This window comes from Pongo pygmaeus, chromosome 7, assembly GCF_028885625.2.
Source record: "Pongo pygmaeus isolate AG05252 chromosome 7, NHGRI_mPonPyg2-v2.0_pri, whole genome shotgun sequence".
Taxonomy (NCBI): Eukaryota; Metazoa; Chordata; class Mammalia; order Primates; family Hominidae; genus Pongo; species Pongo pygmaeus.
The window spans coordinates 97,227,468-97,245,708 of NC_072380.2; the positions used below are offsets into that span (position 1 = coordinate 97,227,468).

Below are 18,241 nucleotides of genomic sequence, written 5' to 3' on the forward strand. Positions count from 1 at the left end.
AAACAAAGATACTACAGTGATAGTGATGCAACCTGACTTCTATTTCTCTAGTGTTCTTCTTGCCTAAAAATAAGCTAAAGTAATTTGTCCTAAGAACTTTGTAATTTTTTTAATTTATCACTTTGCTGATTTTGTTTGGTAATTCTAAATTCAAGCCCTATAATCACTCATAGAAAAACAAGTTGTCCTCAACAAAACAACCAGAGATTTTTATTATGACAGTATGTTTGCTTTTGTATATAATTTTTTTTTTTTTGAGTCAGCGTCTCACTCTGTCATCCAGGCTGGTGTGCAGTGGCGCGATCTCGGCTCACTGCAATCTCTGTCTCCTGGGTTCAAGCAATTCTCTGCCTCAGCCTCCCAAGTAGCTGGGATTACAGGTGTGTGCCACCAGGCCCAGCTAATTTTTGTATTTTTAGTAGAGACGGGGTTTTACCATGTTTGTGTATAATTTTTGACAAGATTTTTTTTGTGGTAAAATTTATCTAGAGAAAAAGAGCAAAAGATATTTTTCCTGTGAAGATAGTATTACCAATGTCTTCTAAAATATCTGTAATGTATGTATATACGTTCAACTACTAGAGAATAGTAAGCAAAAATAGGGATTTAATATAATTCACTGTGCAGGAGAGAAGTTGTTAACAGGAGGGGAAAAAGTAGAAAACAAAAGCAGAAGAGAGCTAGAAAGAGCAGTACATGAGAGATAGAGGAGGTTCATCCCAGGCATTCCATCTAGAAACCACATGTAATAGCACAAAACCATACCCCATATATAGACAGTGACTCTGCATGAAGAAAAGTAGAAAGTGGACTAAGGCCAATTGGACTAGGTAAGGGGCAAGCCTTCTCCCAAGGACAGCACTGAGATATTGAAGTGTGATGAGGAAACGACTCCTACGATTGCTCAAGAGGCAGCCAAGACTATTTGTAGAGCCTGCTTTGCAGGACCTAGATGAGCATTTGCTGCCCCCCATTCTAAGAGGGAACTGAGCAGCCTGCATAGGGTTAGAGGCTCACTTTAACATTTCCTGGTAGGGTCCAGGAAAGACTGACAGGATCTCTCCAGATTTCCGTGTTACATTTGAACATTGTTTCTTGAGTAACATTAACTTATTAGACCCAAATTCCATAATAATCCAGCTGAGATCTGAAAGATGTTCTTTCAGTGCTAGACCTGAGTCTAGGCTTAAACGAAACCTTGGCTGCCTGGAGACTTCTAAGTTCCAGCCAGATGAGTCTATATTGTTTTCTAATGTAGTTTCAATAAAGTGGAGTAGTAGTGGTTTATTGGCTTATGTTTTTTAAGGCAATACATAAATTAAAATTAGTCAACTGCATTCCTGGGCTAAGGAGTAGCTCTAGTTGCCAAGAAATATATTCTGTTAGTTTTCAGCTCTAGTCCTATGTATTTCTCCTGCATTGAAATCTAGTGTTATGAGATAAAATATTTTCTATTAAATTTGATATGTTTAAGTAAAACTACATATGCCTTCATCAAAGGAATGAGTACCACTCTTCAAAGCAAAATCAATTTGCAATTGTGACAGATGATGTTTTTCAAATTTAGCTGCAATTCCACAATGGTACTTTGATGCCTTTGAAGTAATTGACATGAGGAGTGATTCTCTATTTTACCCTGTTCTACTTTCAGTTTAGTCGTTCTTCAGAGGGATACTCTAGAGGGCCCATGCTTCTTGCAGTTTTTATTTTGCAAACTACTTTGCATTGTAAATAGAAGTCTGCTTTAAAAAAATCTGATTTGACAATGGGAAAAGTTTTCTCATTTTTATACAAAAATCTGTTCTTCCCTTAAGACTTAGTGTTTATGATCCATAATATATCACGTATATTATATCATTTATCTTAATCGACAAATAATAGTTCTATTTTAAGCAAACATAAATTGCATTTTTTTTTTCAAAAAAGCCTGAAGACTAAAGAATCAAGCTAAACACTCTAATTTCCTCAGAAATTTCTGGGAAATATCTAGTCTGAGATTATTAGAAACCAGAAGGAAAAGAGACAGAAGATAAATAGACTCAGAAGGAAAAGAGACAGAAGATAAATAGACTGGAAACAAATAAGTGTCCAAGATCTTGAAACTTGGCTCTTGAATGAGGTGTGAATACTGCCAGTCCACCTAATAAAAGCTTGGAGGAAGGTATAGCTGCTCCATAGTAATAGCTTTAAAATCTTTCATCTCTGATTGTTGTGGATTCAAAATATTTCTAAATTCCATTATCCATTTGCATACCCTTCAGTCAAAAGATTTAGGATTAAATGCTGGTGTCACTGAGAATCCCTATTTGTAAGTGGCAAAATCATCCAGTATTCCAGGATCACTAGAAGTAATGAGAAGTTGATAAAATTGAAATGGTTTTCGGAAAAATAAGGACAGTGCAGTAAATTTTTTACAAATATAAACATATTTCATTTAAAGAATTGTCTTCGAAATATGAGATTGTTCTTTCCTTAAGCCATTTTCCCTTATAAAATAAATAATTACTGTAGTCAATAGTAGGCTATTTATTGTTGTTTTTAACATCCATACTTGGTAAAATTAAAAGTTGTCAGTCTTATGTTAGTCGCCACTTGTTTTCTTTGAAACTGTACTAAACTCTAAAAATCTAGAATGGAAACTACTACTATTTAAAATATCAATGGGAACTTCTGTGATTTTCCTTTCCATCTAGCCCAGGGCTTAGAGGCAGGCATGTACAACTCACTGCCTTAGTTTTATCTAGAAAAACTGAAGCTTCATAGCAACTTCGAGGGAGCTGGAAAGAGTTTTCTCGCATCTAAGACATTTTTTTTAAAGGATAAATTGTATATCCTGGTTTCCATCAATCTCCAAGGAGCTGGATTAATATATCATTGACTGCTGAAATATATATTACAACATAGTTCCTCAAAGTAGTATCTATCTGTCATGATTTAATTATCGCTTCATCTGAATCCCTCTCACACTGAAGATTTACTCTATTTGCTAAAATTTAATTTAGCATCATTTGGTTATTTTATAAAATATTTCTAAATTCCATTATCCATTTCCATAACCTTCAGTCAAAAGATTTAGGATTAAATGCTCATGTCACTGAGAATCCGTATTTGTAATTTGCAAAATCATCCAGTATTCCAGGATCACTAGAAGTAATGAGAAGGTGATAAAATTGAAAAATGTCCTGTGTGATTTGACACAGACTTGAGAAAATACGGGGTCCCTGTGAGTTGGGTCTTAGGTGAGTTATGGTGCATTTGATTCTCTGTTGTTTTCTTCCTTCTTTCTCCTTTCTAGTGAAATCAGATGAGTTACAGACCATCAAGAAAGAATTAACCCAGATCAAAACCAAAATTGACTCCTTGCTGGGGCGCCTGGAGAAGATTGAGAAACAGCAGAAGGCGGAGGCAGGTAAGTGATCTGTGCTCACAGACAGGTCAGAATTGAACCAGTGAAACGTTGTCAATCACAGAAGCAGTACAGGGCCAGGAAGACACTGACTGAGTTTAACAGCGTTTAATACAGATATGCCAACAATGTCTTTAAGCCAAGAGTTGCAATAATAAAATGTGATTTTTTTTTTTTTTTACTTTTAGAGAACATGAACCAATTTTTCTAAGATTCATACTAAAAATAAAAGGCAAGGAAAAGTGTTTTGATGGAATAATCAGTAGTAGTTGAGTCACAGTTGAAAGTTTACCTCAATATCAAGTAACCTTTCAGAAAATAAAATCAATTAACAGAATAATGCTATCAGGCTAACATAATATTCATATATAATTAAATTAACTGCAGCAAAATTTGACAGGTTTCAACAATTATTATAATGCCCAACTCCTGCCTTTGGTGCCACACTGAAAGACTTCAGTACCCAAGTTCAGGAACATCAAGACTAAGAGCATGCACCTGGCTACCCACAGGCCAAGTTATTTGATTATATATTTTACAATTTAATAGCCTCTGTCTTTTGAATTACCAGCCCTGACCCATCTCCTTTCTAGTACCAGTCTAATGCTCTTTTCATATGGCTACAGATATTTTTTGAGTCACAAGTATATGAGAACTGGTATAAACTTAGAAGTAGGCCACAGTTTGAAAAGTGTGTTCTACGAGGCTTTAGATGCCTCAGAAGCCTCCGGGGATTAGGAAGAGACCTGGTAGGTAGACAGACTTATGCCTCTTCGAATCCCAGCTCTTGCTCTGACCGGTGTAATTTCCCTGTATCTGTTCTAGATACTGGCATTCAACATAAGACTTAATTTGCTGGAAGAGTTCCATTTCTTGTAAAATAAATAAATAAATAAAATGTGAAAGCCCTTGATAAATCCAACCTCTTCATTTTGCAGATGAGAAAACAAAGGCTCAGGAAAGTAAATCGATTTTCCTAGACCTGTATATCTAATTAGTGATAGACCTCAGTCTCAAACTCAGGGCTTGTAACTGAATTTAGTGCCCTTTCCCATTTACAGCCCCAATCTCAGGTTCTCCTCAGAGCTTTGTCCCAGGATTTCACTAAAGTAAGGCTATCTGGGTGACACCTAAATGATGAGAACTCATGGGGACCTACGGCCCCTGAGCTACCACACACAGGAGCCTATCAGTTTGTTGACTCATATCACTGGGGTGAGGGTTGGAGCGTACCCTTGGCAGTGAGCCATATAGGGCTCAAGAATGAAAAGAAGCAGATTTGAGGTGGTAGTGTGGCATAATGGATGAGAGAAATAAACTCTGGTTCAAATCATTATATACCACATACACAGTTTTCTCATTTATAAAATGATACTGATGGCTGCCTCACATGGTGAGTCATGAACAAAGTAGCATATATAAACTATATAGCACAGAGTTAAAAATATAATAATTGGAGTTATCAAGGACTAGTAGCAACACACCCATGTACAGGCAAATGGACATTTCCTCCTACTTTCATACGGCCCGTTTTTAAAAAACACAAGCCATGTACCGAGCACATGGTCGACTCACGCTAACACTTGTTAAGGTAGATGAGGAATGATAGACTAAATGGAATCTTTCTTAATTAAAGATTTCTGTTACAAATGTATTTCCAATTCAGAAAGGCATACTTGCCTAAACTTTTTAATAAAAAAAAAATTAGATTTTAGAAAGTTTTTACATGCTGTCTATGGCACTGAAGTGTTACTGTAACTGAAATATTCTGTCATGTTGCCTAAATCAATATTTCCCTTTGAGGAACTCTGTAAAATTCATTATTATGTAAAACAACCCTTACAGCAAAGGACTTTGATAACCAATTTGCACTTCAGTTTAAAGGATTATGGAGAACTCATTTAAATATAAATCACCTCAAAGAGAAAAATGTGATCCTTATTCCATCATAATATACCTTTCAGTTTGCTGCAATGACTAATACCTTCCATATATCTTTTTGGAAGATCATTTAGAAAAGTAACACTAAAATTCAAAGCTTGCATCTTTTTTTCATGAGATGGCACTTACTTTTGAACATGTTTAAACTTTTCCAGTCATGAGACAGTTGCTTTTAAAATAATAAGACTTAGTCCTTTGATATTTTTGTTTTTCTCTTTAACTTTTTATGAAGAAAATGAATTTGTAACTCCATTCTTTTAGTAATTGTTTCCTGAATAATGTCTGTATTTATAGAAATAAAAGATAAATGTTTTATATATATTTTCTTTATGAAAAGAAATCATGGTTGCTTGGAAAGAATTAACACTACCTTATGGAAAGTGGAGTGAAATGCACTAAAACTCATTTTAAAATGCTCAATGGCTCCTTATTCAAGGGGACAGTCATTATAATGCTTAATTAGTTGAAAGCTAATTACTTGATGCTAGCATTTACTCTTCATTATTACTCTTTCATAAATTTTTCACTCCTAATTTACTATTAGTTATTTGAGAGTGAAATTTTCCAGCAGAGAAGTAATGGCAGGAAGGAGATGGAGAATGGGAAAGTGTGGGGAAGGACACACAACATGGGCTGTGCCTGAGGTCAAGTTCCATAGCATCTTTTTTTTGGAAGTGAACTCCTAAGCTCTCAGTACATTACTTTGGATTTTCTGTACCTTAAATTGCTCAAATAGATGTGTGTGTGGTGTCCTGTCATTTGAGATTGTTAAGTTCCTCAGAACAATATCATGTCTTCTCTTCCCTAACTCTACCCAACACCAGGTATTATGTACTGGGCACAACTTAGCAAGTCATTTAACTCTCTTAGGGCTCAAGACTTTCAAATGTAAACTAGAGGAATGGGTTATGGCCTCCAATGTATATTCTGGCTTCTAAAACTATGATTACTGTGAATCCACCATGCATATATTATCTTTTCCACTGTATCACACAACTTCTCTGGGGATATAGTGACTATGTAGAATATAGAAAACCATAAGTAACACTTAAAATCAGTTCGGCCAGCAATTTTGCCTCTTCTTAGATGATTCTTTTAAAAGAGCCGCATATAAGTTGCCACATATGCATAGCACAAATTACATGCTTTATGCAAAGATGTTAAGAAGTGACCAAAAACAGTGAAAAGCACAAGAAGGAAAAGTAAAGACTGGATATCATGCAATGGGCACAGTTACTCCATGGGTAACTACATTTTTTTAAAAATTACATTTCAAGTGAAGACTTTCTGAAGCGAAAAGGCAATTAGACATTATTTAGTTCAATTTTTTTCTCACTGTTATTCCTGATACATGAGCAGCCAAGTCTGACTGGGACAATTCCAGTGATAACATTGGGATGTTAGACTTACGTCTTAGAGAAGTTACAAGCAGGAGTCCCACAAGATAAATTCATCCTACCCATATGTTTGGTATAAGAGATGAAGTTTTCAAAAATAATGTCCAAAAATTGGAGTATTGTAAACAAATCTCAAAATATGAGTTCTTTTGAAACTACTGAACTTTTCAATACTGCTACTCAATCACTCTACACATGGCATGCACTTTTCATACACATGGCATGCACTTTTCAGTTTGCTAATATCTTTATCCAGCCAGTTCACGTATTTATATTATCTACTTGGTCCCTGTTCACATTTATCTCTGAGACTCCTGTTGCAGGTTTTCCTTACACTGAGCTAAAATGTATTTTGCTTTCGCTTGGTTCAGTTATCACTTTTATGTTCTCTGAAAAGAAACTTAATGTCTAATTCTTTGTGATACAACAGTCAATTAAGTATTTAAAGGGAGTGGCCGGCCGCGGTGGCTCCCAGCTGTAATCCTAGCACTTTGGGAGGCTGAGGCGAGTGGATCACTTGAGGTCAGGAGTTCAAGACCAGCCTGGCCAACATGGTGAAACCCTGTCTCTAGGAAAAATACAAAAATTAGACGGATGTGGTGGCACATGCCTGTAATCCCAGCTACTCAGGAGTCTGAGGCAGGAGAATTGCTTGAACCCAGGAGGTGGAAGTTGCAGTGAACTGAGATCACGCCACTGCACTTCAACCTGGGCAACAGCGAGATTCCATCTCAAAACAAATAAATAAATAAATATATATATATACATACACACACACACATATATATTTAAAGGGAGCTATAGTATTCCCACCCCTCCAAAACCTTTGAACAGAGAGTTGATATCATTGGCCTACGGGTATTCATCTTAACTGCATTCGAATTTTGATCACAGTATCTTAGAGGCCTTTTTGGTCTAGAGAAATATCAACAGTTCCTTTAGTTGCTTCTCATTTAACTTGGTTTTGCACCTTAAACTATTGCCATCTCTCTTCTCTAGTCATTATGTAGTTTGTCAACACAGATTTTGTTGCTCAGAATGGAAAGTGTTGCTCCAGATATGATCTGACTGCTGCAGCCTGGCCTGTAACATGACTACTATTTCTGTTCTGAATACCTTACTGCTCTCATTGACACTTCAGATTGAATTGGTGATGCTTCTGGTTGAAGATGATGAATTAAACACATGAATTGAGCAGTGTTCTCTCTTGAAGCTGCATTAAAAACAAGGAAAGGGTTTAGCAGCTGGACAGGAAGTGTACCTAATTTAGCACATCCTAGAAATCCAAGTCCAATTTTAATCACAAACTCCCAAAAAGCTCAGAATTCAAGGCATCATATTCCCCTGGAAAATAAATGGTTGAAAGTCTGTTTAGGAAACAGATTCCTGTGTCCCAGCTATTCCTGCTGCACTTTGAAAGAAGGCTGGAGAAGTTTCCCCTAGTGAAGTTAAAACAGTGGGTCTCAGGGCTGGTAGACGATAAGGAAACTTGAGAGCACTTAAAAGCAGAGAGGGGGAAAGTTTCCGTAATTGCTGTAGAAATGCCCACCTTCTCCCTGACTCAGCTACCAGAGCACTGGCAGGACACTAGAAGAGTCTTCAGTTGAGAGCATGAGCAGCCCAAGAGGAAAGACTTAAAGATGCTGATAGAGGATCAACTAAGGAAGCACTCAGCCAGACCACCTACAGTGACAGTATCTCTCTATACTTACAAAGTTGCCAGTCAATATTTTAATGCCCTACTGTTAATGTGAACAAACAAGAATCACCAGATCAAAGAACATATTTAATAAGCAAATGCCAAAAAAAAGAAGTCAGAGGAAACAAACATATACAGGAAGAATAAAACTTCAAAAAGAAAAAAAAAAAAACCACTGACTAATACCCTCAGAGAAATGAGAAGATACTGTAATAAAAACATAAAATTATAAAACTGAGTATTCAAAGCACTGATAAAAGAGCTTTTAGAAATTAACATATGATAGCACAAATAAATAACTCAATACAATGATTGGAAGACAAAATTGGAGAAACTCTCCCAGAAAATATGGAAAAAAAAAACCAGAAATGGAAAATAGGGGAAGGATATGAGAAATACGTGATGAATATCTGAATAAGCTTTAGTTTCAGTTTTCCTAGGTCATCTCCATTCATTCTGAGTTGGGTTTCAGTTTACCTATGTGGGAACCCAAGGCGCGGGAACCATCTCAGCCTAATGGCCTTCCAATTAACTGTTTTAATATGCCCTTTCTCTGAAAAGTACTAAAAAGAGTACTTCACCAAAATACAGTGATAAACCAAGAAAGAGGAAAAACAGAGCCTTCCTAAAGCATGGACTCTAAAAGCAACAAACAAAAGGAATTCTCAAGATAGAGGTAACAGAGATCCTAGGAGATGAGCTGTGCAAGAGATCTGGAAAGAAATGAGTCCAGATCAGAACTGCTCAAAAGCTCTGGGATAGACTTTTTAAGACATCAAAATTGATGAAAGACCTACTGGGTGGGAAAGAGGATTGGTTGCGAAGGAGGGGTAAGTTTGCATAAGTACATAAAGAGAAGCACATAGAGAACTAATTTTTAAAACCTGAGGCAATTTTCAATTCTAGAGAAAATAGAATATTCTTCAGGAAAGAAAAAGTATTCATCCTGTACTAACAGCTTAGCTGCACAAAGTACTTTCACAGTAAAAATTATGTAAAAACTGAAAATTTATTAAATCCAATTATACAATATGATTCTCTAGAGAGATGGGAAGTGAATGGGGATTGCAGGACCAAGAACTGAATCCTCAGCTTCCTAGGGATAATGTCAACAGATAGTGCATAAAACTGATCGAGAGGTAGCAATATAAACAATATTTAGAGATAGGAGTACATGTATTTAAAAGATTCAGCCAAGTGAGTGGAAAGCCTTTAAGGAGCTGGAAATGGTGAACAGGTAGAAACAAAACGCTGCGGTTTTTCATAGCAAGCTGGTAGAAATATTTGAGTACAAAAATTAAATATTTTAAAGAAGTTAAATATAAGGGGGAGAAAAGACATTGAGTTGTCCTTAGCAACTAGCTCAAACCTTTCAACTGCTTACTGGAGTGTTTCCTGTAGCTATCCCTCAGTTAACCGTAAAAGCAAGAGTGCCCTGGACACTTATTAAAAGCAGCAAGGAAGGCTTTGTTCAAGACTATTGCAATAGGAGATAAAATTGAACTCAACTCTGCAAAAATAAAAGGCAGGATAATTTTTTGAATGCTAGAATGAGCTAAAGGCAGGCAGATTCTTGAATGCTGGAGCAAGCTAATGGAAAAGTATTGGAGGATGTTGGAGGAGGATATTTGGCCACCATCTGTGTTTGCTAATTAGCTCTTATTAAAGTTAGGCTGCTACTCTCCCAAGGAGACTGGAAGACAATGGCCCTGTCTTATTCAATGATAACATGTCAAAGAGATAGCTCCTGAATCTTAAGAAAAATATTCCTGCGGTACAGAAAATTTGCCTCTCAAATGGGCAGAGAAAGAATGTACAATTGCAAGTTTGCTAAAGCAAACACTCTAAGGAAACGATGATCGAGGGCCTATGGTCAGGAAGAAACCTACCTGTAGTTTAGTCAAGTCAAGAGGAATATAGAAGCCATCTTGGGAATAACTCAATCAATCACAGTCTTTCAAAATTGAATTCTTTCTCCTCACTTTCCTACCTAGATATACTCCTCTGTACCCTATCTCTGTCATCACTATTACATAAATCCTGTCTATGAAATTGCCAGTCTCAACATTATCCTCTATTCCTACCATAGCAGTTTGCCAAATCTTACCTTTGGTATATTTTTCACCACTTCTCTCTACTTTCCTAAAGATACGCCAATACCCAAACCCTCATCGTCTCTCACATGTTCTGTTGCATTCATCTTATTTTTTACACCAATTTATTGAGGTATATTTTACATAGAATAAAATTTACTCATTTCAAGAGTATAATTCAATGACTTAGTAATTTTACCAAGTGATACAACCATCACCACAAATCAGTTAGGACGTTTTCATCCCCCTAAAAATCACCTTTTAGTTGGTCTCCACTTCTGGTTTGCTTCCTCCCCAATTCATCTTCCTTTACATTATCTAAGGTCCCAGACAGGAATAAAACAAAACTAGGTTCACATCCCACTAGAGACCTAGTTTAACTTACTAGCTGAATGAAATTTGGAAAAGTCCTTATAAAACCTATTAAATGGGGAAAATAATATCTCTACTGAAACCATTATTAGATTTAAATAAACACAATTATATGCCAGTAATTTTTAAATGATTTATGTTGCATTTGTGTCATCTCAACAATCTAGGGTATTTCATGTGAACAACTCTGAAGCCATTTCCTCCAAAAATGTACTTACATGACTAATATATTCATCTAAAAACATTCTATGTAATTTTCCTGATGTTCATTTATGTGGTTGATAGTAATACCATCCATAATTAGTTGCATTTTTCTAAATGGCATTTATTGGAACCATTGAGTTAAATTCATACTATATACAGGTGTTGTAATATAAAATTTTTCTTAAAATACAGTTTATACTAGTATGCAAATACAATGATTCAAGGATACTGGCTTGGCTCTAGTGAATAATGTGACTGTTTTTGTATCAACGTTCTTTCCAACCATCTGCTAAGTACAATTCAGCTAGCAATTATCTAGCAATTAAGCCAGCATGTCAAAAAACTTAATTGCCAACTCAACCAATTTTCATAGTTATATTAATGATAATAGCTATGCAGCAAACTCAATTTAATAAAAATGCTTTGAACATAAATCCCAACAATTCTAACTTGTTTTCTGAATCATAGATAGCTTTTTGAAGTAGAGATGAGATGTGCAGAAAAAATATTTGAATATGAGGTTTGGAATTTAATATTAAATTCTTTTCTTTCACGGCTTTTTAAAGCCTTAGGCATTTTCCCTTAAACAGAAATACTTACGTGTAATTTGTACTTCTTTTCCTTTGATAGTCATTGTTTAGCTAACTAGAACATGTGCCCCTAACTAAACACACTTCTTCATTCTTGAACTTAAAATTGGTTATTGAAGAGATTCGAAGTATTCCCTTGGTATGTCAAATTAGGCCTTTTTTTAGAGATATATTAGAAAACAGCCAAGGTTATAAGATCAGAAATTTTCACTTGGAATTCCAGCTCTTGCACTTATTACTGTGTGACCATGAACACTTATTTGTGCCTCAGTTTCCCCATGTGTAAAATGATAAATAAGCCTACATTGCAGTATATTTCAAGGACTAAAGTTAATGAATCTTACATGGTCAGCACTTCATAAACACACACTAACTTGTAGCCATTATAAACCTTTTTTTTTTGTAATCCATAATGTAGGTGTCTTAGAGGTGTCTTTTCACATAAGCTATTGGCTTTTTGGCTTCTAATTGACTCTAAAAAAAAATCTAATACTCATTTCTCTTTTCACAAAAGAAATGCTATGGTCATCCATCACTCTGACTTAAAGAAGCCAACAGAGACTCCAAAAGATGCCAGTGTTCAAAGGCAGCCCTCTTCCAATAAGCACTGGAAGACTTCACATTTCATTTTACTCTTGAAGACTTGTCAATATAAACACAAACAATTTTCTTCCCGGAAAATTTCAGATCTCACATTTTACTTTGACTTTGTGGTATGCGATTGTCATGTTGAATGTGGCAAGGAGGTTTTTCAGTGTTGTTTCTTTTTAAGTTACCTTGGATTTATATTTTTGTTACCATGGTGTGCAAAATTCAACTGTCACTTTAACTGAAAAGAATTTGACATATTTGATATTTATTTTCATCAGTTGATTCCACAATTCATTAATATATTCAGCAAACACTTAATTTGTGATTAAGGGTCTGAGTTAGCCACCACGTAAACAAAGATGAATAATAAAAATGTTTCTGCCCCAAAGAAGCTTTAGTGGCAGAGAGAGAAATGCACATACACACAAACACACATACACACTCACACACTCACATTGACAATAAAAAGAGTGATGACTAGAAAAATAACTATGCAAATAAAGAAAATTGTATAAACAATAAACTAAACAACATTACTCATCTCTAAGAAAAGTAACATTAGATAATTATTCATAAAAAATAAGTTGCTTTATCTCTACTTCAGCAACATAATTACTGAATCAACACTGCCTATTAAACTGTGAACCAACAGTTTAATAAAAAAGATGTGCTTTCATGTGTGATTTTATTCATGGAACCTATCATTGTTTAGTGATTATAATATTTCCCATTGAGATGAGGACAAAAGCTATGTTGACTACCTATTACTAACGCACCGGCTGATTGTATTTGTGAAACTCCTATGAATCAATATCATTATAATTAAAGCTTTTTTTCCTCTCAACTCAGATAATGACTTCCAAGCATTTAGCTTTCAAGTTAATGATTGGATGATGAGAACAATATATAGGATTTTTTGCAATGAACTGTATTAATATACCACTGCCTTTGAAATACATCATCAGAATCACATGTATATTGTATGTTAATACAAAAAATAGAGTAACTATGTCTATGTACTATGTACTGTATTAGTTTGTTCTCATGCTGCTTATAAAGACATACCCAAGACTGGGTAACTTAAAAAGAGGTTTAATGAACTCACTCACAGTTCCATGTGGCTGGGGAGGCCTCACAATCACAGCAGAAAATGAAAGGCACATCTTACATGGCAGCAGGCAAGAGAGAGTGAGAGCGAGGAGAAACAGGAAATCCCTTATAAAACCACAGATCTTGTGAGACTTATTTACTATAATGGGGGAAACCACCCCCATCATTCAATTATCTCCCACTGGCTCCCTCCCACAACACACGGGTATTATGGGAGCTATAATTCAAGATGCGATTTGGGTGGGCACACAGACAAACGATATCAGTACTGGACTATGCCTGTCTAAACATAGAACTAAAAAGGCTGTATTGAAACCAAAATCCAAAATAATCTTTGTAATGCCTGATTCTTAATGATCAGTAGGGGTGAATAATTTTGACATGGGAAATTTGTCTATAGCACTCAAGAAATAAATGTAGATTCAACTCAAGAACTGTTTTGAGCCTGTTATAACATGTTTGTGCGGTCTTTGCAGTTTAAAAAACACATTCACATCTTTTTCTTCATTAGAGCACACAGCAACTCTCTGAAATAGATGTTATTTTCATGCTTACCTTTTAGAGAAGAAAACTACAATTAATAGGACTAGTAATTAGCAGAAGTATGGATCTCAAACCCTATATCCTTCCTGATACCTTATCTCTTCATGTGCAAGGCATTCAGTGAGGGGTACAGAGCACATCAAAATATTTTGATAACTGACTTGTATTGTGCTTTTCAGTTTACAAAAGATCGACCTCTATATCATCCTCTTTGAGTGTGACAACAATCTTCTGAGGCAATAGCTCAAATTTCCAGGAAGCTTAAACACTAATGAGAAGAAGATAAGAAAACAGTAGAACTAACTATAAGACAGCATTTGATCAGGGCCTTGGCTGATCAAAGAGGGAAAGATTATATTCAACTGGGAAGATCAGGAATGTCAGCTTTCCTGATACAAGCTGAAACAAATTGATACATGAAGCCAGACGAGGACATGTTTAAAGTGTGGTCCTACAGGGGTGCTTTGAAAATCTGCTATGCTTCCTTGACCAGAGATCTTCCAGAGAAAAAATTACATATACATATATATATATATATATATATATATACACATACACACACACACATACACACACACCTATATATACATATATATACACATATATATATTACACACACACACATATATGTACATGTTACTTTCAATATCAAAAAGTAAGAGTTCTCATGGAACAAATATTTCTGGAATCATTACAGAAGAAATGGATATACCAGGCCAATTGAATTCCTAATATATGTCAATCTTAAGCAAAAGTCCATTTATCTGTTGTAACAAAAAGATAAACACAATGACCTAACATTGAGAACGTTTGGTTTTAAAAAATTTATAAGATTCAAACCACTTTTCACTGTATAGAATTATAAGAATCCCAAATTTCTATTTCTCCCTCTTTCTTCTGGTACCAACACCAGGTCTTGAAAGCTAGGGCATTTCGAACAAGTGGCAGGGTGACATAGAGTGGCAAGAAGTGAGCAGTTTAGATGATGTGTACAAAAACCTCTGTTAGGAGGAAGAGTGGGGGGCCAAAACCAGAGTAGCCACCTCCATTGTGCAGTCAAAGGATCAGTGATAGGAGAGGCAACAGAATAGAACAAGAGATGTGATTAATGGTAAAGGATTCAAAACTGTCCAATGCTTGAGCTAGTCGACCTATCACATCATTTTCTCAGTGGAGCCTACTAATAGATGTGTATGTGGGTTAACCTAGGTTGCAGATCTAGAATTGTAGAGCACAATGAATGATATGTGGAAGGAAAATGAGAATAAAACCTAGAAATCTTCAGTAAGAGTAAAATTGATAGTGTTTTTGGTCTTTCTTGCCTTATTTACATTCCGTTTAATTCAGACAACTGAGTCTTCTCTGGATTAAACAGATTTTTTTTTCTCTAACTCACTTTTACCTTCTTAAATTGGATAATTTTCTATATTTAGAAAAAATCTTGGTTATATTTTACAATAACCACTTTATAGCCTTCATAGGACTTTCTGTGCTAAATGTTATATAGACATTAGGAAAAATGGGAAGAATTTATGTACTATACTTCCTTCCACCAGTACATCTGTATATGCACATAAAGGTAAAAAGTACAGTATTAAAAGCAGAATTCACATCCTTACTGCACAAGTAATGTTGTTAAATGGAGAAATTTGAACCTAATAAGTTGATTTTAAAAACATCAAGGTGTGTATAGCTTGTGTCTATTTATATGAAGTAAATGTCTTTCTCTTAATGAAAAAGATCCTGTGTTTTGGTCATTTATGATACCCATAGTAATTATTTCCAGCCTTGGTTTGATCTACCAGCTCTTTTCCTCCTCTGAAACAGAGCCTCAGCCTCATGAGTGTTATTCTGTCATCTCAACAGGCCTCTTGATCTAAGCTTACTGTTGTTGTTATTCCTTCAACATATTCACAGTGAAGAGCATACCGTCTCCCTTTTGTGTATAATAGAACACATTTATGTAGTCCTTTATAAGTTGCAAAACATTTCCCAAATATAAGCTCTGCTAATTCTCACAGTAAAACCCAGAGGTGGGTAAAGATGAGGAAAAAGTGACTTAATGTGCTTAAAGGACCTGCCCTGAACAAATGGCCAAAACTTAGACTCAAACTCAGTGTCTGTAATTCTGTGGGTAAGTAACAAAGCTAGAGCTAGAATCTTGTCAACTAGAGCTCAGAGTAACTAAACTCTGACAACAGAGACAAGGCACAGCAACCCTCTACTACTGTCTTATTTTCAATAAACTTGATCATTTGGAGAATTAAAATGCAAGAAAGTATAGATACACATTTGTTTATAAAAGTATTATTTTACTTATAAACAATTTCTTGGAAAGAATATCTGCTTATTTGCTTATTTATACATTATATTTATATCAGTTTGTTGATTTACATATTAGTTATGTTTGAAAAGTTTGGTGCTGAGACAAAATGTTTATATCAATGCTCGTTTTCCTTTTATCTCACATTATGAAAAAGACCAGAAATGAATACCCTAAAGTTATTTAGCTCTATAAACTGCCTTTATTGTCATAAATTATCAATAAATAAGATCAAAAATTAGGCTATTTAAAAACTCAGATCAAAGAATAGATTAATCATCTGATTTAAAAAAACAGCAAAATTAGTGAAAACAACCAACTTTTGAATAGTCATGAACACATGGGAATAAGTTAGAGAAGGAGGAACATAAGATGATCTAATTTATTGGCTACCCAACATTTCTTTATATTATCATAGCAGATGAATACCACCCACTAGAGGAAATAATTATGATGCTGTCAGCACAATTTCCATTTGAGCAGGTTTCTATATGGAATGCACACATCCTGACAACTAGAGGAAATTTTACTAATGTAGAGTGTAGCTTCATTTGTTGAGCACTTATTATTTGTAAGTCACTATATTAACACTTTGATTCACTACACCAAACCCTGAAAGTTTAGGAAATAGTTGTCCTTATTGCATAGATGAGAAAACTGAGACACATGGAGGGTTAATCATTTCCACTTGGCACAGCATCACAAAGCTATTAGGTGATGAAGCTCAACTTTGAACCCAGGTTGTCTGACCCCAGAATTTATGTTCTTAACCATTGAAGTTAACCACATCTGTCAACAGAATTTAGACTTTAAAATTTCAGGCGATTATTCACATAGACATGTTGTCTGAAAAACAACATATTTTCTTTTGTACTTTTTTCCTCAGTGAGTTTTTGTCTTTTTCACTTAGGTTTGAACTTGTCAATGAATTTTGTCCATCCTGCTTCCTTGAGTGAACAATTTCTATGTTGTATCTGATTTTTGCCATTTGTTTTTGCTCTGTTTTCCTCTCAGAAAGACCATCCTTATTAGAAAGCACTATATATAAAATAAAGTAGCCAGAAAGATCAATCTGTTTATGTAAATCTTACTAATGTACTACTACCATCTGGATTCCCTAATTTTTGCTAATTCTGTTAAAATAAATATGCTTACATGTAAGTGCACATAGAAATCTGTACATGATTTACATGATTGAAAAAATTCAACTTAAAGCATAATATTACCTTACTTTCTGTACACCTTTAATAGCATATAGAGTTTACCCTTTCATGGACTGTTTTTTCATGGTTTATCCAAATGGCTCATGAGCAACCCAAGGTAGTAGTCATTTGCTTTTTCCCCCCCAGAAGCTCAGAAGAAGCAATTGGAAGAGAGTCTAGTGCTGATCCAAGAGGAATGTGTGTCAGAGATTGCAGATCACTCTACAGAGGAGCCTGCTGAAGGAGGGCCAGATGCCGATGGAGAAGAGATGACAGATGGGATAGAGGAGGACTTCGATGAAGATGGGGGTCATGAGCTGGTAGGAAAGAAACATTTGGTATTCACACCCTTTGGGTAACAACACTAGCATGTTAGCAACTCATTCATTCTAAAATAAGGATTAAGTCATTTGGGACTTATTTCTCTTATATGCATATATTTAAGGGAACACGAGTATAGTGCTTTGCACATAATAAGTGCTCAATACTTTATTGCTAACTTAAAATAGGAAGGTCTACATGAAGGAGCAAAATAAATATCATATAAGAGATTAGGTATATTTAAAGTCCAAAATGAAAGATTCTCTCCAAAATGCTCCATTGCAAAAGGAACCTTGCATTTATGCAATTACAAGTGAACTATATGTGGATATAATATCCTGGTAACAAACTACAATATACTGGAAGATACCTGGGTTACTAACTGATGATAATTATTTATACTATTTGTATGGCCAACAGTCTTGTCTACAGTGTGCTCCCTAAGATGA

The 18,241-nt window shown here is 35.2% G+C and overlaps 1 protein-coding gene across 9 annotated transcripts in view; it reads left to right on the plus strand.

Annotated features, from left to right (window-relative positions):
* The window catches only part of RALYL (RALY RNA binding protein like), a 722,957-nt gene that overhangs the window by 670,106 nt on the left and 34,610 nt on the right, over nucleotides 1-18,241 (plus strand). For all 9 annotated transcript variants that reach the window (XM_054498886.2, XM_054498887.2, XM_054498885.2 and 6 more), the window contains 2 exons: nucleotides 3,296-3,409; nucleotides 17,619-17,791. In XM_054498886.2, the coding sequence (XP_054354861.2) occupies nucleotides 3,296-3,409; nucleotides 17,619-17,791 (287 nt within the window). The remainder of the gene's footprint in view (nucleotides 1-3,295; nucleotides 3,410-17,618; nucleotides 17,792-18,241) is intronic.